At 38.5% G+C, this 25,561-nt stretch overlaps 1 protein-coding gene across 4 annotated transcripts in view; it reads right to left on the bottom strand.

The window, feature by feature from the left end:
* LOC120523431 (PI-PLC X domain-containing protein 1-like) overlaps nucleotides 1-25,561 on the bottom strand; it is a 48,970-nt gene that overhangs the window by 6,922 nt on the left and 16,487 nt on the right. For 3 of the 4 annotated variants that reach the window (XM_039744738.1, XM_039744740.1, XM_039744741.1), the window contains exons 3-6: nucleotides 21,667-21,809; nucleotides 20,303-20,431; nucleotides 14,716-14,871; nucleotides 11,959-12,142 (exon numbers count right to left, since the gene is read on the bottom strand). In XM_039744738.1, the coding sequence (XP_039600672.1) occupies nucleotides 11,959-12,142; nucleotides 14,716-14,871; nucleotides 20,303-20,431; nucleotides 21,667-21,809 (612 nt within the window). The remainder of the gene's footprint in view (nucleotides 1-11,958; nucleotides 12,143-14,715; nucleotides 14,872-20,302; nucleotides 20,432-21,666; nucleotides 21,810-25,561) is intronic. The other variant, XM_039744739.1, reaches the window with a different exon arrangement.

The following is a 25,561-nucleotide window of genomic DNA, read 5'->3' as shown; positions in this document are numbered from 1 at the left end:
GCACACACGTTCAATTTGCCACCATTACTATTAGTGCATTTAGCACAAAAGTTTACCACTAACACAGGGGTGGGGAAAGTGGGTGGAGTCAAAAGACATACATCTAAACAGGGGCGTCACCTTACGGGCCTCAGAATGTCTCAGGTTACTGAATCTGTCTGAGGCCGAAAACTGTCCTTACTGCAGTTGGACTCTATTGAGCCAATTTGCATTTCTGCCGCTCGACGGTGTTAACAGTTGTAGATATTCTTGGGCATATTGTAAGTTGATGTTTTCATCTTCCGCATGATCACCACCAACTGTTTCAGCATAGTCTATTGATACGCATTTAACCTATCTGCCATGTAACCGATTGACAATTTTTCCGTTAATTTGACTTTATCGTTTCTTGGTGCTAGGATTGCCTGTGTACTCATTTCTTCGGTTGACAACACTTCGGGATGAAATTCTTCAATAAGATTTGGACATAATAAGTCTTCTTTATTTGGGATCTTAAGGGGAGGAAAACGTTAACATTTATAAGAGCTGAAAGAGCAGAAACTGCAAAAGTCTTGTCTTGCGGGACTTGAAAAAATCTCTTGGAAATAGTCTCGTCTCAGGGATTTCTTTTATAATAGAGAGTGTATGTTAATATAGCAAACAAAAACACTTGTGACTCAAGCTGTAAAAATAGAAAGTAACAATGCAAAACCTTAAAGTAAATGTGGATTTCTTACATTATGTAAAAACTCACTGCTTTTCAGAAACAATACAAAGCTTACTTGTAATTCTACAGTGAGTTTCATATAAAGGTGTGGAGCTAGTATGAATATAGCAATTGTGATTCCCATTTTAAGACTAAATGTATTTAACATTTTAGAGAATGTAAAGATATAAAATACAGAGAAAACATACAAGCAATTTATTAACTTGTCAGAGAAGCTTTCCTTGACAGGCTCTAGCCCCACCAAATTCATTGTCACTCATCAGTGGCCCGTGATATAATGGAAAATCAAACTGTACTATTCAGTTTCGACTGGTGGTTGCTGAATACATCAGCCCAATGTAACGATCCATAAAATTCACTTCAGGAATAATAAGGGCTCAGTGGCATAAAATGAGGGTGTACAGTGTTTGCAAACACAGTAGACATCCATTACATGTAGAACTTAACTTCAGTAAATCAGGAAGGATAGTCACTTTGAAAACGCACAGAAATCGCTCTAAAAGTTCCTTTCTTCCTAGCGCCATATGACTTTTTAATAAGGAATATTGGAGATAACGATTAATGTTTGATATGTATCCTGTAACAATGTTTGTGTAAATATGCATGATAAAGCTGCCTTACCTTAAACTGTCTCATGTTATTAGATGCAAATGAGAAGGTAAACCCCATGTTTTATTGTGTAAACATGACTAAATAAAGCAACTTTGAACCTTAATTGTTTATTGATGGGTTTACCATCTACAAAAATGCCTCTCCCTTTTGAATCTTGTGGAAGTTGTCAACTCAAGATGTAAAAAAAAGGAAGACAAAAGTTTCAAAGTTAAATAAGGCAGTGATACTCACTGATCAGTGCTGGAGAGTGGTGACTCACATGGTAATCAACATGCAACACAAGTTAGAATTTCACTGTACATATGAAGGTTTGAAGTGTATGAACCCAAAATTTGATTAAGCACTTTGCCCACTGAACAAATATTAAAATATCTTGAAAATTAATTAGCACTTATGGTGAACGACAAAGGGTATGTGGCGGTGCAGCTCAGGCTAGAAACAAATGGGGTGCGCACTGCTGTGAAGCCGTGTGCCATGGAGTGTTTAATGGGGAGGATGTCTAACAGCTTATTCGTGTGCAGCCACAATCAGCTAAGCTGTTCCCCAATAACATGTTATAAATTGCCTAAGTAAGAAAAAGAAAGGGGGTAGAGAAATTGAGGAAGTATAGCAAAGAAAAGAGAAAAAGGACAGAATTGGGTTGGGGCCAGTGTAGTGAGAAAAGGCAGCCTAACAGTGAGGAGAAACCCCAAGGAGGAGCATGGTGAGAGGGGCTTAAGGGTTGGACTGAATCGCTCCTGTTGAACAGCCGAGGGCAGGAGCAATTGAGGGCTCCTAGGTATTGCATGGACACCAAAGGAAATAGAGGGAAGATAGAGTAGGATGGTGACATGAATCTGAGTCAGGAGAGGACCTCATTTGCCAGGGTCTCGTCCCTGTTGAGTATATTTGGAAGACTGATGATTGGGGTAAGCAAAATAAAGAGATGCACTGGGGAACAAATTTTAAAGGTGATTCAAACTTTGGTTTTATCCTTGGTATTATGGAATATTTATTGGATTTTAACTTCCTCACTTAGCACTGGATATTTTATTAAAAGAAATTTGAACTGACTGCAATGCATTTTGATACTGAATAAAATCGCATAATTCACTTTTGCACCAACCTTACTTGATTTATTTGTCCTCATTGCCCTAATCATCCCAGTCATAATTATCAGTGTCTCGATTCTAGGATGTTATTGCCAGCTGCATGCAACCTGGGCATTTACAGAGCTTCTCTGTTCGGTGTTGAGTATTTAATGTTTGTGCTGACTTCTATAAAATACTGTCCTTTGGTGACTGTGCTGTATAAAAATATGTTGATAATCATGAATTATTTGTGATTTAATGATGCCTTTTTTCAGTTGACATTTCATGATCATTCATGCTGGCACAGTAATAAATTGTTAAATCAGTGTCCCTCTCTCTCACACTTCCTCACAGAAGGTTTAAAGGAGGCTGTCTCTTTCCTCAGCCTCCTTCCAGTGCCGCTGCCACCTCTTTGATCTCCCATGACTCCTTCAATGCAGCTTCATTTATCTTTTTCCTGCCACATGCCCTTCATGCACATTCATGTGTTTGGCTCCATCTAACACCGCTCACCTGGGGTTAAGCAGCAACTTCATTAGCACTCACTTACTCCATCTCCTTGAGTGAATCTAAGCCAGGATCTTTCCCATGGCTCACCAACAGCCACATACCAATTCAAATATATTCAAGCAGAGAAGAGAGTCTTATAAGTGCTTTTCTTTAACTGCTTGATTGTCTCTCTCTATATATATACTACAGTATAAACAGTATATATCTCTGACACACACATACATCACTCTGCACGGATTCTCTGGATGGCCGCTGAATTTCACCAAATAACAATTTAGATTTATAACAATAGCATTTGGCAAACATTGGTTTTGATATGCATGGGTAGTCATAGGAAAATAATATGGTTTAATTCTAGTAATTTTGCTTCAATATATTAAATATTTATGGAATTTGCACTTGTTTGTGGGTACTGTGTTATTTAGGCAGACAGGAGGATAGATAGATAGATAGATAGATAGATCGATCCTATAACATTATTTATCCCCTTGGAAGATTTCACATTTTATTATTATACAGTATTTAATCACAGAGGATTTAATTTGGTGTTTTTGACTCTAAACAACAGAGAAAGACTTTTTAATAAAAGTTGGAGAAAAAAAAGATATCTGCAAGTGGACTAAATTAATTATAAAACACAAAATAACTGAGTGAATAAGTATTCATCCCGTTCAAGTCAGTACGTAGTAGATTCACCTTCGGCAGACTTTATAGTCTTCAGTCCATGTGCATAGTTCTGGCAGCTTGGTCCTTATGGACACTACAATTTTTTCCCATTCTTCTTCTCAAAACTGCACAAGCTTTGTAATGTTGCATGGACATTGTGAGTGAACTCAAATCCACCCACAAATTCCCAGTTGCCTTTCCAGGACATGAACATTGTTTCTAAGTCACTCCTGTGTAGCTTTGGTTTTCTGCTTGGTTTTCCTCCAGGATATCCCTGTATTTTGATACATTCACTTTACATTCTACATTCAATCTTTACAATCACATGTCACAAGCCTTCCAGGGAGGGCCTGGTACAAAGAAGCATCCCCACAGCATAATACAAGCACCACCATGCTTTACAGTGGGGATGGTGTATTTTTGATAAGTGTGCATTGTATTGTTTACACCACACATGGCATTTAGTCTGACACCCAAATAGCTTAATATAGGCTTCCACAGACCATACACCCTTCTTCCAGCTGACATCATAATCTCACTTGTGTCTCTAGCAAACTGTCATATGCATTTTTTCTCTTTGACCCTCTCCTGCAAAGCTTTTGAAGTACCCAGGCAACAAATTATTCATATTTATGGAAATACTTAACTCGTCATGGATGGCAAAGGATAACGTGGTTATTTTCCATTCTGCTTGGCTTTAATAGCACACCAGGTCTGTTTTATCAGAAGATTTAACAGGGATACAGCCATCCAGCTACATCAAACACCCACTTACATTCCAAACTAAATGGATGATCTCTTCATATCAGAAGCAGCTAAATCTAATTTGAGCTGACATTTTTGCAGAGGCCTCTCTGTAGACTCTTTTAAATCAGATGATACCAAGACACTGTAGTATGAACAATAAGCTAAAACTCAAAGAATAGCAACTGTGATGAACAAAACAACGCACCTATGAGAAAGCAATGACTTTGTATCTACTGTACGAGAGACTGCACATTCACTTAAAAACTAGAAGTACTCATCTCGTTGGATCCCCTGCTCTTACACACTGCAATATGACTCTTGTACCTTTTAAAACCTTTCTCTGAAACTAAAAAGCTGATCAGATTTTCATCTTTGGAGATCTGAATACTGACAATCCTTTCATTTCATGGACCTGAAAGCAGAGATTCCTCTATAAAGCTAAGCTGTACCAGTAACTGCTAGAAATTTGAGGAGCATTCATTACTTTGTAGCGGGGCTACATAGTATTAGTGTATTCGATCTATAGTGCATCAGGAAAGTATTCACAGCGCATCACTTTTTCCACATTTTGTTATGTTACAGCCTTATTCAAAAATGGATTAAATTCATTTTTTTCCTCAGAATTCTACACAACACCCCATAATGACAATGTGAAAAAAGTTTACTTGAGGCTTTTGCAAATTTATTAAAAATAAAAAAACTGAGAAATCACATGTACATAAGTATTCACAGCCTTTGCTCAATACTTTTTCAATGCACATTTGGCAGCAATTATAGCCTCAAGTCTTTTTGAATATGATGCCACAAGCTTGGCACACCTATCCTTGGCCAGTTTCGCCCATTCCTCTTTGCAGCACTTCTCAAGCTCCATCAGGTTGGATGGGAAGTGTCGGTGCACAGCCATTTTAAGATCTCTCCAGAGATGTTCAATCGGATTCAAGTCTGGGCTCTGGCTGGACCACTCAAGGACATTCACAGAGTTGTCCTGAAGCCACTCCTTTGATATCTTGGCTGTGTGCTAAGGGTCGTTTTCCTGCTGAAAGATGAACCGTTGCCCCAGTCCGAGGTCAAGAGCGCTCTGGAGCAGGTTTTCATCCTGGATATCTCTGTGCATTGCTGCAGTCATCTTTCCCTTTATCCTGACAAGTCTCCCAGTTCCTACCGCTGAGAAACATCCCCACAGCATGATGCTGCCATCACCATGCTTCACGTAGGGATGGTATTGGCCTGGTGATAAGCGGTGCCTGGTTTCCTCCGAACGGGACATCTGGCATTCACACAAAAAAGAGTTCAATCTTTGTCTCATCAGACCAGAGAATTTTGTTTCTCATGGTCTGAGAGTCCTTTTGGCAAACTCCAGGCAGGCTGCCATGTGCCTTTTACTAAGGAGTGGCTCCCGTCTGGCTACTCTACCATACAGGCCTGATTGGTGGATTGCTGCAGAGATGGTTGTCCTTCTGGAAGGTTCTCCTCTCTCCACAGAGGACCTCTGAGAGAGTGACTGACCTCTGAGAGAGTGACTATCGGATTCTTGGTCACCTCCCTGACTAAGGCCCTTGTCCCCCAATTGCTCAGTTTAGATGGCCGGCCAGCTCTAGGAAGAGTCCTGGTGGTTTTGAACTTCTTCCACTTACGGATGATGGAGGCCACTGTGCTCATTGAGACCTTCAAAGCAGCAGAAACTTTTCTGTAACCTTTCACAGATTTGTGCCTCGAGACAATTCCTTTGACTTCATGCTTGGTTTGTGCTCTGACATGAACTGTCAACTGTGGGACCTTATATAGACAGGTGTGTGCCTTTCCAAATCATGTCCATTCAACTGAATTTACCACAGGTGGACTCCAATTAAGCTGCAGAAACATCTCAAGGATGATCAGGGGAAACAGGATGCACCTGAGCTCAATTTTGAGCTTCATGGCAAAGGCTGTGAATACTTATGTACATGTGATTTCTCAGTTTTTTTTTTTAATAAGTTTGCAAAAATTTTAATTTTAATTTTATTTTTTCACGTTGTCATTATGGGGTGTTGTGTGTAGAATTCTGAGGAAAAAAATGAAATTAATCCATTTTGGAATAAGGCTGTAACATAACAAAATGTGGAAAAAGTGATGCGCTATGAATACTTTCCGGATGCACTGTATGTGCGTGTTGTTTCCATCGTCCCGTTTACTGTCCATTATGTGTACATCAGTGAATGTTGTCAATCTAAGTGCAGAGGGGACAGATAAGGGAGAGAGACCGCAGCCCCAGGATGGAAAGCACCTGTTTACATTTTAGTTACATCCGACTCATTACTATTTAAACAATCAGGAAGGTAAGAGGAAAGAAGGAGAAAGGAGAGAGACAGAGATTTCATTAACGACAACAGAACATCATTTCCTGCTATTTTTAACATCACGCCTTGTACCCAGTTTGTTTCTCATTCTGCCGGATTTACGACAGTTCAATCATCGCCAGAAACCCTGGGGTTGGACATTATTATCCACCATACGCTGAGGAAGCTCAGTGAGATTATCCCATTTTTATTCGGGAGATTCAAACACATCCATTTTTTCTTGATCAGTCATCCGTATTCAGGACAGTAATTTACCCGATCCGTATTCATGCTCATTGACATTTCAGTATTCATCCATTATTGTTATTTGTGTTTTGTGTTTGTTATACGTTGCAGGGGCAAGGGAGGGTTTGTTATTGTATATTTGGTGTTCACATTTTGCTGCTTTGTTGGAGGGATATACAGATATATTCTACGTTGGGGATTTGCATAATTGCTTTTGTCATTGTGTTTCATTTAATATATTTATACACTTATTTTAGACAGATAGATTTTTATTGTCATTGTCACTTTTACAAAGGAACAACAAAATTGAAGGTGCAGTCGACTCAGTGTGAGGCATAAGAGTTAAAAAGACAAAAAGAGAGAAAATAAACATAATAGTAATAAAAGCACTTTACAAAATATACAAATTGCACTTGCTGACTTAAGGTCTATATTGCACATTGGGAGAGAACGATATGGAGCAGTTTTATTCTGAGTTCAGGGCCATGATTGCTTTTGGATAAAAGCTGTTTTTAAGGCGGTTTGTCCTGGTTTTCATTGCTCTGTATCTCTTACCCGATGGCAAAAGCTAGAAGAGGCAATGACCGGGATGTGATGAATCCTTTGATATGCCTATTGCTTTTTTGCGGTATCGGGAGGTGTAGATTTGTTCCAGAGTGGGGAGGGTACAACCAATTTTTCTCTCTGCTGTCCTGACGACCCTGTGGAGTGCTTTCCTTTCTGAGGAAGTGCAGCTGCCGTACCACACACACAGCCTGTACATGAGCACACTCTCGATGGAACAGTGATAAAAGGCAAGGAGCAGATTTTTGGGGTGATGGTTCTTTCTGAGGATTCTCAGAAAATACAGTCTCTGCTGTCCCTTCTTCAGCAGTTCCTTGGTGTTGGCACTCCAAGTCAGGTCATCCTCCAGCTCAATGCCCAGAAACATGAACACCAGGACCCTCTCCACACAGGCCCTGATGAGTGGCTGGATGTCAGTTTTGTTTTTTCTAAAGTCAATAACAACAAGCTCCTTCATTTTTGTGGTGTTGAGGAGCAGGTTATTGACTGTGCACCACTCTGACAGCCGCTCCACCTCATCCCTGTATGCCAGCTCATCCTCCTTGCCTGAGATGAGTCTGACCACCATCGTGTCATCTGCGAACTTTATGATCTTGCTGCTATGGTAAGTGGGGACACAGTCATATGTGTAGAGGGTATAGAGGAGTGAGCTGAGCACACAACCCTGCGATGTCTCAGGGTTGAGGGGGAGAGCAGTGGATGTATGGAGACCCAGCTTGACCCTCTGGGAGTGACCAGACAGGAAGTCCAGTATCCAACTGCAGGTGAGTGATGTAAGTCCCAGATGTGCCAGTTTGGACACCAGTTGTTGTGGGAGGATGGTGTTAAACGCCGACCTGAATTCTACAAAGAGCAGTCTTGCGTAACTACCCTGCTGCTCCAGGTGGGTCAGGACAGCAGGAAGGGCTGTGGCCACAGCGTCCTCCTTGGATCTCTTTGCTTTGTAAGCAAATTGAAATGGGTCCAGGTCTGCTGGCAGGCAGGCGATGATATGACTCCGCACTTGTTTCTCAAAGCACTTCATGATGACAGACGTGAGTGCCACTGTGCGGAAATCAATCAGACGGTTGGTGATGCATTTTTTCGGCAGCGGAACAATGATTGAGGACTTGAGGCAAGATGGGACAGGGACTGGTTGAAAATCCTAGTGAAGATTCCAGCCAGTTGATCCGCACAGTCTTTCAGCACCCGTCCAGCCACACCGTTTTGTCCTGCAGCCTTCCTCGGGTTCACCTTCCTCATCACCCACCTCACCTCACACTCTTCCACCATGGGTATGTTGCTGTTGTGAACAGGCGGCTGTGATGGAGCTGCTGTTGGTGTCGCCTCAAAGCGGACAAAGAAGATGTTCAGCTACTCTGCCAGAGAAGTGTCTCCCTCAGCGGCCGAGGAGTTGCTGGATTTGTAGCCAGTGATGTACTGGACACCCTGCCACACCTGCCTGGTGTTGTTGATCCTCAGATGTTCCTCTATCCTCCTTCTGTACGCTGCCTTGGCCTCTCGGATGCCTCTCTTCAGGTTCGCTCTGGCTACAACATAAAGAGCCCCATCCCCAGACCTGAAAGCAGTATTCCTAGCTTTCAGCAGACTCTGGACATCCTTCATCATCCAGGACTTCCTGTTAGGATAAATCCTTATGTGTCTGTCCCTGGTGACGTTGTCCGTACAGAACCTGATGTAATCTAGGATTTCCGTAGTGTGGTTCTCCAAGTCTTGGTGATCGAAAACCTCCCAATCAGTTCTCTGGAAGCAGTCCTGGTCATAGTGGGAGCTTGTTTCCTGAGGGGGGTATATGCAGGGATCATAAGCAAGTACGTGTGATCAGACTGGCCAAGGTGTGCTAGGGGTTTAGCCCTATAGGCCTGTCTGATGTTTGTGTACAGCTTGTCCAGTGTTTTTACTCCCCTGGTTGCACACTTTATGTGTTGATGGAATTTGGGGAGAACTGCTTTCAGATCTGCATGATTAAAGTGCTTTTGTTTTCTTGTGTTTAACCGTCGATTGACGGGAAAATATTTGTTAGAGGTACGGCTTGGTATAAGTAGGTTCAGCTCAGTAATTTATCCAGGCCACAGGTCTTGGTACTATAGCTGCCGGCTGGGTAAGGGGTCGGCTGTTACAACTTCAAGAAGGGAACTTCAGTATTTAAACTCTTGTACCACAAATAGTAATGTTTTTCTCTATGAAGCTGCAATTGAAAACAGCACAGAACACCTTAACAAAAGACCAAGTCATCAAATCAAGAATGGCAAAGAACACCAATCATTCAATGATGTCTCAAACTGCTGCAGAACCTCTCCAACATGGACACTGATACCCAGTGGGGACAGTTCAAAGATACAGTTGTATTGAGTGTAGAGTCAATGGTACAAGATACAAGATCAATCATGGAAGCTAATCGACAAGAGGAAGGTGGCCAAGATATGGCGAGACCCAGGCAAGAACCCAAGAACAGAAAAAACTGGCCAACGAATGATACCACACACTGGAGAAACACAGCTTTCAGGCTGATCGGAGGGATTAGCTGGAGAAGAAAATGAACTGAGGCCCCAGAAACTGCCACCAGGCATGGTAGCCAGACATTGTACCGCATGGTAAGTGATCTGTCAGTAACAGGAAGAAACGACGGTGGCCTCATCAAGGACAGGAATGGCAAGATCCTACTTACAAGAGAAGCCCATGAGGCCCAGTGGAAACAGCACTTCAAAGAAACACTCAGTCAGTCAACAGATATGGAAACATATGACTTTGATGTCTTAACTCCCATGCCACAGCTGACAGTGAATAGGGGCGAAATCATGAAGGCTGAAGTATAGAAAGCAGTGCAAGATGTTAAAGACAACAAAGCTCCTGGAAGAGACCAAGTTATGAATGAAACATTGAAATAAGGAGGTGCTAGCCTGGAAGAAGGGTTGGTGAAGTTGTGCAACAAGTGCTGGCAAGGGCACCGGTGGAAAAAGGGCATAATTGTCATGTTACCAAAGAAATTCAATACCATGGATTGTGATAATTGGCAAGTAATTATGCTGCTTTCTGTCCCAGAGAAAGTTGACACTCTGCTGCAAGAGCAGGCCAGCTTCTGATGAGATCAGTTGTGCTGTGAGCAGATCTTCATGCTGCAAAACATCATTGAGAAGAGCATCAAGTATCAGAAGCCACTCTTGATCACAATCTACTAAAAGAAGACTTTCGACAGTATACATTGCGACAACATGTGGAAAATTGTATGCCGTTATGGCATCCCACAATGTTATTCTTGGACTTGTACCGAAACTTGACTTGTTCAGTTCAGACCGAAAAAGGAATTATGGATGAATTTAAGACTGAAACTGGTATAAGACAAGGGTGCATTCTGTCATCATCCCTTTTCATCCTTGCCATGGATTTTAAAATGCGACGGGCGACAAGTGGTGTGTAAATAAGTATCCGTGGACCAATCAAAACTGACTCAGAGATTTGGATTTTGCAGATGATGTGGCACTATTAACTGAAATGCAACCATTTCTACACGGTGTGGCCACACAGCTTAAGCATAAAGTAGGAAAGATCAGTCTTCAAATCAATAACAAGAAGAATAAGGTTATGAGGGTCAATCAGACTACAAAACTGTGCATCACAGGAGGCAAGATAGTCGACAAGGCGCCCAAGTTCACACATATTTGGGTAGCATCATTACAGGAGACAGCAGTGCTGATGAAGATGTGCGCTGATAGACTGTTCAATCACGCAAAGAAAGCGCAACTTTACAACAGCATTGTGGAGCCAAATGCTGTATACAAGGGTGAGATGTGGAGGGTGAACAAGGGTATAGCCTGAATGGCCCGTCAAAATGTTTATGGCAAATAATCATCATCATGTACCATAATCTCATCACCACCTGCAAAGTGCCTGTCAAAACTGAAAGACGCAGTCACTGGCTGTCAAATATGCTTAATGGGCCACAGGCTAAAATTACCCGACCATTAGATCCCCAAACTACAATAAACTGGAAACCAATGACTGGAAAGAGGATGCAAGGATAGCCACATAATACCTCACAAGAGAGCTGCTGTGAAGATCTCAAAGCCGTAGATGTAAAATGAACTGAAGCCGCAATCATCACAACCAATAAACTTATTTGTGAAACCTTGCTGCCCAATGCCCTAAATGGTGAAGGAGGATCCAAGTTTAAATCTAACTACTGTACTTATGTGATCAATTATTTTAGGTTATATTTTTGTGACGAATTTCAGTCACTTCACATAGATGCGTTTCAACTTTTACATTAAAGTTTTTTTTCTATTGATTAGTCACTGTGATTATATCACAATATAATGTGAATGTATTAATGTAATGTGATATATGTAACAATAAAATGTGAAAACTTTCCAGGGGGGTGAACAGTTTTTTTAAGCACTGTATAACTAGTATTCACATATAAATACTGTACATATACAAGCATACACATCATAATTAGCAATAGTACAGTATAGGTGAAATGAAATAATGAACAGATGAACTTCCACAATGACAACAGCCTAACCTGGACGACCGCATTGTTTCCTTCTCTCTAGCTCTTGTATTAAAGCTTCTGCTTCACATTTGTTTCCCCACCAGTATGGTATGTGATCCCACAGATAATCACATAAGTCTATCATGTCTCTGTGTTCATATGCTACAATCAGCTGATGACCACGTTCACTCATGTTCCTTAAAGTTACTTCCCCCTATAGAAAATAAAAAATGCAGAAAAAAAGATATGAGGTTTAGTTGAAATGATACAAATTAGAAAAAAAACACATTTTACTAACAACTGTTATTTAAATTTACTAGTTTAAACATTATTTTACCAAGCCAGTTATATAAGTAATCAAATTAGTGATGTAGAATTATAGATTTTTAGATAACATGTTCATACACATAAGCATACTTTCTAGACTATTACAAACAAAATTTTATATTGTGCCTTTCGCCAACAGCACCATAACAAAGAGCTTTAAAAAGTTGTTATGAACATATTTTATACAGAAACAGCAAAATAGCTTGGTTCAAGAGTATTCAAAAGTTTTAACGGTTGTAAAGTAAGCAAGTTTATGATCTTAATAAATTAACTGAATTTTATCTTTTGTTCATCTCTGTTTTTTCAAGACCAATTAGTACTAAAGTTTTGTTTAAACCTAAAAACAGTCAAGTGTGAGTTATTCATTTGGAATCTATTAGCTGTTTACTGCAATAGCTTGTGAAACTGCAGCTTCATTTAATTCTTTGCTGTGTTTGCTCTAAATGATTGTTCCATATTAAAAGCTTTGTTGCTAAGTTTTACCAACTGTTAAATGTAATTTTTTACATTTATATATATATATATATATACAGTATATACACGTTTCATGTTTTTTATTTAGAGCTATACACTACAGTTGTACATTTATGCAAGTGCCCTGAGCTTATACTCACTGAAGAGTATCATGCAAAAATGTAATATCCCAGCACATTTGAATGTTTAATAAATCAAATCTGCAGCTTGATAGCATCAACTTGTGTTCAGAATCCACTTCATTAAATTCACGTTGGTGGGCAGCACTGGTGATAAGTTGGGAACTAACTTTGCATGTGAAGTTAGTCAATCACAGGGCCCAAACACACTAAGCTAATTTAGAATCATCAGTTTACCTAACACAGACATCTTCAGAAGCTGGGGAAAAACTGGGAGGTTTGGAAAAACAAACTATACAGATACCACGAGTGTTATATCCACAGAGACAGGGACGATGTCCAGGACTCAAGCCAAGGACCCTGGATGAGGTGGCACTTGGTTAGAGGGCAGTGTTGGGCCTAGCTGTTACAATTTATTCTCAACAATATTGGAGCATGGAGAACTACACTTGTATACTGTAAAGTATAGTAGTAGTAGTATGGTCAAATATGCAGAGTACAGGAGCCAAATGACCTGACCACGTTGTTAGAAATAACAATATATATATATATATATATATATATACAAAATAACAATAGTATACAGTATATATTAGATCCACATATTAAATATCCTGAGTAAGGATCTGTAAGCATTTTATAATTCAAACACATTATGATTCTGAACACCATTTGCATAGTGACTAGACATTTCTCCTTCATTAAGTAGACATGTTGAACACATCCTGAAATTAGATGACAGCTTCTGAAAATGTGCCCATTAATTACAGATTAATAGCAAACCCCTCAAAGAAGCTATATGCTATATTGCAGTGCATTATAATGATTTTCTTTCTTTGGGTACATTTGCCTCTTGTTTTGATGTTTAGCACAGTTCCTGTGTTGCAGTTTTTGTCTATAGCAACTCCAGTTTTTCTAACAAAGATTTTCAACATAAAATCCACATGGTAAACAACAATTTTATGTATGGTGATCACATGTTATTGTATTTTGATGTTGGAGCTTGATGTATTTCCAGACAATGGAATTTTATAACAGTTGTGTTATGACATAAAATAACTAAAACCTTAATAAACAAATAAAAAAGTACATTATCTTATTAAAAAATCTGAAAACTGAAGTTGACACACTGCTTTCAAAGTACTTTACTAAAAATTTGAAATTCTTGAATATGTACTGGGTAATACAAATTTATTTTAATTCAATTTCAGAAAAAAAGTATAAAAAAAGAATATAGTAATTGACTTAAATTTAAATTTTTCTTGTACATCATTTTAATTATGAAATGTAAAATAGGAATTCCAGTAATATAGCAGATCTGTAAAACACTGGGAATCAAAGAGTGCTGTTTTAGATTATGGTAACTTCTTGTGCATTATCGCCAGTTGAAGAAAATATGCAATTGAAAATATATTCAATTCAGAAAAAATAAATATGATATTGAATATTGTTATATTTTATGTTATGGCTAGCATGTTTAAAAATTAACAAAATTTGGTTTATATTCTTATGCACTCACAGTAATATTAAAGTGAGATCAGTTTAATGTGGGCTTTGTTCAGTGTGTCATTTTGGACTATTAATAATGGATAAAAGTTCAGCATTTTGACAAGTGACATAATCCTCCAAAACAGAAAAAAACAACACAATAAAGATCTTCTGTACTTTCAACTGTTAGTACACACAATCATAAAAATTAGCTCACCAAAAGCTTTTTTTGCTTTTTAAATGAGCATTTTTCTCTTTACATTACAATACCTTTCTTTTGTCTTTTTTTCTGTCATTAAATTATAACACACATAACCACTTGATAAGGATAACAAAATTCCCATTAATATTTAGCACATTTTCTTAGTTGCACACTTACATTTCTTGGACATAGCCTTTTGTGAAATACTGTCTGGACCAGCTGGATTAAATGTTTATGGAGCTGCTGATTAAAACAAAGAAAGTGGCTAAAAGACAAAATTACTACTTCCCTCTTGTGCTCTTCTAACCAGGTACTAATCTCATTCAGTACCATCTGTATTGAGAAAAGAAAAACAGAAACGAAAAAAAAAAATTAGAATCTTTCACAAAAGACAATAACAATAAAGCTAAAAACACTTGCAGTCTTAGGGTGCACAGGTTTCAACGTATTAAAGTTGTAGGAGCCAAAATAAAAACCAAGACCATGATTACAGATGTGAGGGATAAACCCAAAATTATTAATGAAAAATAAAATGAAGTATTCTACACTTTTTTCCCCCATAAACTACTTGCAAAAATATGAAAATTTGAAAACGCATTTCCTAAACTTTTGTGGAGTACAAGTCCAAGGAGGTTATGCTCAACCTTTATAATGAACTGGTGAGGAACAAAGGACATAGCAGCACTAGAAAATGTCCAGAGAAGAGCGACTAGGCCAATTCCAGGGCTACAGGGGTTGAATTATGAGGAAAGATTAAAAGAGCTGAGCATATACAGTTTAAGCAAAAGAAGATTAAGAGGTGACATGATTGAAGTGTTTAATATTATGAAGGGAATCAGTACAGTGGATCGAGACTGTTATTTTAAAATGAGTTCATCAAGAACATGGGGACACAGTTGGAAACTTGTTAAGGGTAAATTTCGCACAAACATTAGGAAGTTTTTCTTTACACAAACAACGACAGACACTTGGAATAAGCTACCAAGTAGTGTGGTAGACAGTAAGACGTTAGGGACTTTCAAAACTTGACTTGATGTTTTCTTGGAAGAAATAAGTGGATAGGACTGGCGAGCTTTGTTGGGCTGAATGGCCTGGGGCCTCATGTATAAACGGTGCGTACACACAGAAACGTTGCGTAAGAACTTTTCCACGTTCAAATCGCGATGTATAAAACCTACACTTGCCGTAAATCCACACACTTTTCCACGGTACCTCATACCTTGTCGTACGCAAGTTCTCCGCTCGGTTTTGCAGACTGGTGGCACCCAGCGTCAAAGCAGTGCTACTGTTCCTGTGTGGTTACACCTTATTTTCCTGACGCGGCTTTATAAATACACCGAAACTAACCGCATATTGTTTATTAGTGTAATGCATCTGATTGTAATTAAGTTGTAACAATATAATGGTAGAGGGAACAGCCATAGTATTCCAAATACCATAACTGCTTTAGCGTTGTTACTCTCACTTCTTCTTCTTCTTCTTCTTTCAGCTCCTCTTGTTAGGAGTTGCCACTGCAGAGGATCATCTTTTTCAATATTTCTCTCACTGCACCACTCAGAGTATTTATATCACTGTATCTGAGTGTGAATCACAGCAGCAGCTGATCGGAAAGGGAATTATCGGTATACAGCTTCAAGGACACGCTGTCTCAGCCACTGCAAAATGTTTTAAAGCCTTTCCTGTACGGACCTTGCGGTTCAGAAACAGAAACAATATCATTTATTAGGTGATATTCAGCAAAATATGTTTATTAAATTATACAGATAAAACTTTAACTTCATTTAAATAATCTATATTCTTCACTGGGAGTGTCGTTAAGGATAGAATAATTAAACATGTACTACGAAGATATTTCAATGTTCTTTAAGCGTTTTGAAGAATCGGCGCTAAGCTTACAGATGGCTTAACGTCTATTACAGAGCTGATTGTATGGCGATCAGTTACTTGGGAAAGAAAAGCACTGACTGCAGTGACGGCTACGCCAATATATATTGAATATAAAACAGAAAAAGAAAATAACAACACAGCGACAAATTTCGGCAAAAGTTAAATGCTTGTGTCATGAGCACGAGGCGGCTATGCAGTGTCCGCAACGGACGTAGCCATCCACTGTGCATAAGCTACCTTACTGACGGGCGGCGGAGGAGCCACCGTTTCTTCCTCTGCCCAGTGCCACCACAAGCCTAGAGCCGCCCCTGATTGTACTGCTGCAATAAATTATTTCATCAAGTGAAACACATGTTTAATAACGTGCTTTAACTCCTATCATCATGAAAATGATATCATGTATACATCTCAGTATTTTAGTTATTCAGAGAACTGTAATATTACGAATGTAATTGATTCTGTGTCCAGTTGGAGGAAGAGAGCCGGTTTAAAAAGCAAGTAGTGATTCACACACAGAGCACATAAAGGATCAAATACAAAACAAAGCATTTAACGTGCTACTTTAATTACGATGTGATTTGAGAAACTGGTTAATTAAACGATTTTAAGATGAAGTTTATGATGTTCTACTTTAATGACAAAATAAACTACGTGATTAAAGTGGAAATGTCGAGATTGAAGTTGACATTTCGTGCTTTTTCCTCACTGTGTGCCTTTTTTCTCTGTACCCTAATAAGCTTTCATATGACACTCAGACAGTGGCTTACAACTCGGCTTTTCACGGCGACTTTGATATGTGACTTCTTTTTTATTTCCGGCACTGTGCGATTTGTGAATGTGAGCTTTCAAGTTTCTCCAACACGCTATGTCACTCGATCAACTTCCTTTTGTTGATTATACCACGGTTTATTTGAACAAATAGTATGTTTTTCATTTGCCTCCACTTGGTATTTGCTGAAATTCTTATATTTTCCCCCGTGCTTTTCCCATTGTCTTTTCACAGAAGGCTGCGCTTAAGGGCGATTTATATTGATTTGCATATTCAAATAGGCGTAATTCTGGAAGGATTTGGGCGTACATAATGCGCGCACGAGCATTAGTTTTCACGCTGATCGGGATTTATGTAGAGGAAGAGCGTGGAAGTTGGAGTACGCACAGATTCCTGCATCTGGATTTTTCTGTGCGTAAACACATTTCGGCTTTTGTGCTTATGCCATGTTATAGTGCGAGTACTACGCACGGCGTTATACATGAGGCCCCTGGTCTCGTCTAGAGTGTTCTAATATTCTAAACAGTGTGCTGTTGAGTGTTGTTCATATTAGGGCAAGTTCATAAATACTGTTTTAATAAATTAACATACATTTTAAAAGTTTAAAATAATAAGCTAAGTCTAAACACCTGAAAATTAAGACGCTGAACACTCAGGTAGTATCACTAGTGGGAGCATTAGCAATGCACAAGAAAGGTTTGTTAGTTTCTTTGATATTTTCCAATATGCAGCTGTTCAGTACATATTGACATTCCAAGTCTCAGTGAGCAATCTCAATAAGTGCTGGCATTTTATAGTGGTCCATTACACTTGCTACTCAGTTATGCAAAAAAACGAGGAGTGTATTTTACAAGCTACTCAGTTATGCATAAAAAACGAGGAGTGTATTTTACAAAACAATTTCAATCAATTAAAGTGTTTAAAAACAATTCACAAAAATAAGGCTTTGGGTACAGGCTTGTCCTCTGCATGACAGCAGTCACTGATTTCACCATAGCCGTATTGAGACACTTCTGTTGTGATTTCATCAGCCCAGGGTCAAAATTAACATTTATTTAAACATTAATTATGGTTTTATGCACTTACTATTTGTGTCCTATTATTTTCCTTTTGCCATTGTTTGTTATTTTGTGACATGCAACTAGTGGATTAATTTTTTCATTGTTTACAGTTGCAGTAGAGAAAATAGCAAGATTTTAATTTAATGAACATTACAAAATATTCAAAAGGTTCAGCTACATGTTAAAATGTTATTAGCTTCAAGTTTTGTGTCTTGTGATAACATGCACGCTGCTTTTGAAATGTTAGGGTACAGAGCTACAGGTGTCCTAATCAAGATATATCCTGCTTAATTGCGGTCCTCAACAGCAAATTATTGACATAAGGACTGGTGATGCATTCAGACTTATTTGCAAGGGCTGGCACATAACTTCACAGTAAATCGTTACACTTATATTTGCTTGGTTTTGTGGTTTCTCTCCATTTGTGTATAGTATTTCTCCTCACAATGAATATTTTGGTTTGCCAGTTTTACTTTGCCACATTTTCATTTTTATTATCTTTACGTTTTCAGTGAATAATTCAGTAGTAAAATATTCACAAAGGTATATACATCATAACTGGAATTATTCTGTGCGTACTATGTATGAAATGGGAGATATTACTAACATTTAGCACATTAGTCACTGCATACTTTTGTCAATGCAATGCACTGCAACTTTGATCACATAACTTGCAAAGATTCAGTTCCCAGTCTTGTGAAATTCAGCTCGTCTAACAGTATACTCAGTAGTTTAACATGTGCCTTTGTGTTATAATCTAGCAATATCATGCAGCAGCCTTGGTGCAGTTTTACTCTATCAATGTTGCTTATAATTAAAGATAAAGACTATAGTGCATTGACAATGTAATTTTAGTAGTCTTGACAGATTCATGCGGTGGTAGGCTGAGGTAAAGAAGAGTTATTTCTGCATTTTCCTTCCTACTTTTATTTTTCTTTTTGTTTTATTTTATGAGTGGCATATTTAGTGCAACATGATGGGTTTTCTGCATGTGAGAGCACATGCTCTTACATGTGACATCTCTCTCTAACTGATACAACCTCTCTTTGTCTTAGGGTTTGCTAAGCAACAGTATTGTGTTATGAAGGATGGAGTTCTGTATGCATTTTCCGGTAGTTTCTTTGTGATTCACAAATACTGAGAGTTGTTTTGCAATTATGCTTCAGCCCCCCATAAAGAACAAATGCCCCCCAACTAAAGTTGTTCTGATCCTGCCTCTGCTATGAGCACATTAATGTCATTACTTCTATAACATTACTAGCTAATGGAAGAGTCCCATTCTAGCACTTAAATCACAATGGGCATAAGATGTGCTGCACCATTTGAAATTCCAAAAACTGGAATTGAAATCCCAGGTGCTAAGTGGAGTTTGAACGTTTTTTCTGTGTCAGTGTGGGTTTACTCTGGGTTCTCCAGTTTCAATCAACTATCCAAAGACATGTAGGTTAGTTGAATTGGCCCTGCTAAATTGGTCTGTATGTTAACTCTGTGATGGACTGGCACCCTGTCCAGGGATTGTTCCTGCCTTGAACCCAATGATTGCTGGGGTAGGCACCAGCTGCCCTAGGAACCTGCCATGCGCATTCGCTTCCCTCTGTTGCCAGATGTCAATGCCATTTTTACCATTGTTTAGTCATCACTACTCATGCACACGCAAGGATCAGACATCAAGTCAAGGAGTCTAACATTCCTCCAAGCAAAGAGACTCTACCTTTACTGTAACAGCGAATGTTTTCAATGTTTACAGCTGATTATCACCTTCAACACTCCTGTAGACATCTACCCTAAAAGAGTTAACAAAATCTTGAAAAGTTAAGGGGGCATATTATATATGAATTTCTTTTTTTACTTGAAACTTTTGAGCAAGATCAGCATGCACATTATAGACAAGAGTGTATTATTTTGTGTGAGATTTTACGGTGCATATTTTAATTTTTAGATCAATTCTTTAAAAATATTACTGGATTCAATTATAAATGAATAAAAATTATACCCTGTGCTGTTTCTGTTGGGACTTTAGAAAGGAAATCATAGCAGTCAATCTCACCTCCACTGTAACAGTAGTATGGACACCATGGTAAAAGTACAAGTTACAGGAGTTGTCACTGAACTTGTGAGCAATTCTCAAATCAAAGTACCGTACTCCTGCATCAAGTTGTTGTAAAACAGTAGATTCCTGAAAAAATGAAATGCAGTTAATACATGGGCTCCTATAATGCAGAACAATGCTTTTGTGTGAAGTGCCCCAAAACCCAAAGGAAATTAACTAAGTGAGGAAAAAATATTAATTTACAAAGAGTGTGGGGCGAATCTAGTGAGTAATACAACCTTTAATTACATAAATTAGGAAAACAAATCCCTGGCTGCTCCACTTGATCCAGCAGTTTAATCAGATTAGTCTCTAGCTTGTCAAATTGGGTTAATCTCTTTCCAGTGCCCAAAGAACCACCAAACACTCTCTCTTCTCCTCTACACTTTTAAAAATCCACAGTAGCTTGTAAATCTGGACCTAAAAAAACACTGGCAAGGCCTTGCTGTTTTTATGACATTCTGTGACAGCTACACTCCATTATCAAGCGATGCTTTCCATTGGACCTGGTTCCATTGCATCCTTTAATTCCTGGTCGGGGATGTGGCAGAAAAAAATGCCCATTGAAGCTGCATGGAAGGAGTCATGGAAGACCAGAGAGGTGGCAGTGGCACTGAAGGACATCAGGGGAAAGGGCTGGCCTCCAAAAAAACTTCATATGAGGGAGGATTAAGTAGGTTTGATGGATAGGTAAATTGTAGCAAGTGACTTCATCGTGTTGGACGTACAAAGGTCAGCATTGTGCATTTGCTAGTTATCCGAGTTTGTGAATACAAAAAAAAAAAAAAAGGACTGCATGCAACCACAGTCAGTTGATAGTTGTCCTATCATAGATGTTTTTGGAATGAGGGAGGCATGCACGATACAACCCCTTACACTGTAAGTTCATGGTAAGAATTCCTAGTTAACTGATAACATACCATAAAACTACATTCTCAGACCCAGCTCATGGTCTCATGGAAGAAGGTGGATGGAGACCTGAACAGGATGCCAGTCCATCAAGATGCTTATTTGTGTATTAAATCACTCTCGCACTCACTTTTACATCTGAATATCATTAGTGACATACATGGAAAAAACAGAGTAACCAGAGAAATCTCCTACAGATATGGGAAGAACATTCTAACTCTAGATGATAATGAGGCACAGGATTCAAGCCCAGAACACAGGATCTGTGAGGCAGCAGTGCTAACATCTGTACCACCATACCACCCTACTTAACTAAGTTAAATGCAAATGCACAGGAATTGAAAACACTTATGGTAAATTGTACTATCTACTGCATACTACATCATTTTAAAATTAAACTGAAGTAGACCTACCTGTGTAACAGACCACTTATAAAGAAACGGGCGAAAAACAGGCTTTGCATATTTATCCAACTGCTTCACAATGACTGGCTGGGTAAGATCTACTGGTGAGGCATGGCTTGTATCCAGACAGTAGGTAATACTGTTGTGACTTCCTAAAAGTTGCATTAGGAAACATTTCCATTAATGAAACTGCGGTGCACTATTTAAAAAGAGACTGAAACATTTTTAGTAAACAAAGCAAAAACAAACTTGTACTGAAATTTCAAAGTCTAGAGACAGAAAGCTCATTATGCATAATCAGTATGGTTTATTCAGTATGTTAATTATCTAATAGTTATTAATATTCTTTATGTTGTTTATATAATGTTCATGTCAATTAATCTTCCTGTCTAATTTTTAAAAAATGAAAATAATCATCATGACAGTAAACTACAAACTGGAAAAAACACATTCACTGAAAAACTGGTCAGCTTACCAAAGAGCCTCCATTCTTTATGGTTTGCTGTACTTCTCTGCTGGGTTCACCTTAAGTAAACTTTTATTTTTGTTTAGTAAAATTTTTGTAATTGAAAATATTTTTGTGGTTTACTTTCTAAATGCCTAATATTACAAACACAAATGATTGGTAATTGCAATTTAACAAAGTGTAACTGTGTGTGTTAGTTATATTCTATATTCTAGAATAAAAGATTCATTATCGATGCCAACTGTTATCGACACTGTTCCATTTTTGTTCTCAGTATTCTGCTTTTGCACAGTGTGTCATTGCTACCTTGATCGAGTTCTGTCCTCGTCTACAGAATTAGACAACAGAATAACTGGGAATTTTAAGAACCAAGACACAAGACCACCTCATTTTACTACAGTTATGCATTTTATACAATTTTAATGTACACTGCATTAAAGTGAACAAAATCTAGAAGTGAGAGGACAGCCAGTAGGCCAAGATCAAAAGAAATCTGACTTTGACTGTTACAAATAACTAAAGGCCCCAGAGGTTCTCTTTGTCACAAAGACCTTGGCCTGGACTTTTTGTTTTTGCTTTTGTTTCCTAGAACCTGTTTACCATGATTGTATATACATTTTAATCAAAGATGTTGATGTCTATAGGAGAGATGTCAAATGTGATGATGTTTGTTTTTTCCTGTCCAGGACACCACCACTTTTTCAGTTCCATCCCTCCAAACATCCATAAGCATATAAAAGGAACAAGGAGGAAATTAATTTTGCGTATGGCTTCATTCACAAACAGATCTTTGCGAGAGGCACTTTAGGCCACTTTCCTGGCCAAAAGGATATCGCTTAGTTTACTAGTTCTAGCTGTCAAGACTTATTTTGACTATAGGTTATGTTTTAGACAAAGAAAAAAAAGGAACAACATATGTTTGTTTATTAGGTGAAGGTTAAAGGTAAGGTTTTAAGACAGTGGTAAAACCACCAATGTTGTATGGAGCTGAGACACTGTCAGTAAAAGGAGCATAGGAAAATAAGTTAATGGCAGAAATTAGAATATTGAGGTAGAAGGGTAAAGTTACAAAAAAAGAACAGAATAAGAAATGAGACAATCAGAGATACAACAAAAGTGGGAGAGATATCTAAGAAAGTAAAGGAAAGTAGGTTGAAGTGGTATGGACTTGTAATGAGCAGAGACAATGAATGTACAGGAAACAGAGTTATGGGAATGGAAGTACAGAGGAAGAGAAAGCAAGGGTGGCCAAAGTGGAAATAGAAGTATAAATTACAGAAGATATGAATTAAAAGTACTTGACTGGCAAGGAGGAGCAGGACTGAGCTATTTGGAGGTTGATCAAGCACATCAACCCCACATAAATGTGGGAAAAGATGAAGAAGAAGAAATAATTATGCTTTCATGTTTTTTTGCAAAAGCATTATGGCATAGTGAGTGCTTTTCCAGAATGGTGTTCCTGCCATTAGTGATAGCAAGACTGTCGTGGCAAAACAATTCACAGCACTCATCTTGCGCCAGAGCCTGAAGATTAATTGTAACTTGATACTGCTGTTCTATATCCCAGAGTATCTGCTTTAAAATAATTTGTAGCTTTAATTTGTCCCTGTATGAATGTGGGTTTGTATGGGTTTGACATTCTGTCCAGAGCTGTTTGCACTCTGAATCCAGTATTGTCAGGATAGGTTATGGCCACCTGAAATTCTTAATTGCATGAAGAGGGTTTCTGAATATTATGTTATGACATTGTTGCTAAAGAGACAGGAGTAACTGGCTAGCACAAAATAATAAAAGCACCCTCGCACATTGTGTGTGGCTCCAGTGATCTCAAGGACTTCAGACCAGTTGCTCTTACTTCAAACATCATGAAGATCTTTGAGAGGCAGGTCCTAAAACAGCTAAGACACATGGTTTTAGAATATATGGATCCTCTGAAATTTGTCCTTTGGCCTTCATGCATCTAAATTTCCTCTTGGGATTAATAAAATGTATCTAATCTATGTATGTGCCCTAAGGGATGGACTAGCAAGCCGACGGGGGTGACGGCTATTTCATTTCCTGGACAAGAGGCCATAATGGATGGACACTATATATGGAGGCATACCCTGGCTAGGATGGTTTTTGATTATTATGCCAGTTGGGATGAAAGATGAATGCATGGACTGAGGGAGATTGATTGTCAAGAGTGGTTCCTTCCCCAGAATAATAGATGGCAGTACTCCTCTAGCATTGCCCCAGTATGGATACCAACAGGAATTCATGGTATTGGACAACTGTTTGAGGGTCCTTGGGTGCAACAAGAGGGTACTGCAGGCAGAACAGTTTGTTTTGTGGGGCATCTGCATTACCCGGATTTCACTGCTACAGCACCAAAAGTACTCTTGGGTCCAACACAAAAGAAGACGCTTGACCTCATGTAGGTGAGGTGGAGTCGGGTGGAAGAAGACAACCCTCGCCTTGAGGAGTGTAGAGAGAGATTATTTAGTTCGTCTCAAAGAAAATTTTTAATTTTGAAGAAAGAACCTATGAAAGATACTGTAGTATAATAAAAGTTACTTTATTTGTATCCTTGACTGCATGGGTGCATTTGTGTTTGGAGTCTGGGATGCCCCCTTCTGGTTACATCTAATACATACTGTATGTTTAGCTTGTACTAATTTGTTTAAGAAATACACCAAACTTTGGAATATTGTATTACCGATATTGTATTTGTGCAATATAAATTTTATTTGTAACCTTGTCACGAGTATATATGCTACAATTTATTTTTCATTATTTGTAACATAAATATAACATATTTTTTATTTTTCTGCTGTTCTGACAATTTACTTTACAGTGTATCTGTCATTTCAGCGTCAAAGACGTAGACATAGTACTGCATTTATCCAAGACAACTGAGAGTAGTCCTAGACACAACCCTGTTCCTTAACCCTTTCGATTTTTCCCTGAAATGTCTTAATTCACTATTCATGTTTTTTTTTTCCAGTGTGTAATATCCAGTTTGCACTGCATTTTCTCTTAATGACATTTTGATATTAATTTTCTGTCTATTTTTAAGATGGACCACAGTTTTGAAAGTCTTCTACCAATCTTCTATACTTTACTTTCATAATTTGTTACTTATTATCTTACCCATTCATCTGCTTTCAAACACACATTCGCTGAAATTCAAGGCAACAGTAGCATTAACTCATTACAACAGCTATGAGTTCAAGCCAGGAATCTACCCCTGACAGAGTCCACACAGCCCTGCAAGTCACATTCACAATGTCTGTCATGAACAAGGAATAGACTATCTGCATTTCAAGCCCTCATATGTAGTCAATAGTGTTTATACACCTTTTCTAAAAAGAATTCACTTCACATAAAAAATCAAGCAGACCTCTTGACGTTTACTGCAACTTGGAGGGTATTACATTACACGTTGCAGTCTCCCAG

Source organism: Polypterus senegalus, chromosome 2, assembly GCF_016835505.1.
Source record: "Polypterus senegalus isolate Bchr_013 chromosome 2, ASM1683550v1, whole genome shotgun sequence".
In the NCBI taxonomy this organism is placed as follows: Eukaryota; Metazoa; Chordata; class Cladistia; order Polypteriformes; family Polypteridae; genus Polypterus; species Polypterus senegalus.
This window is presented reverse-complemented; position numbering and strand designations above follow the sequence as displayed.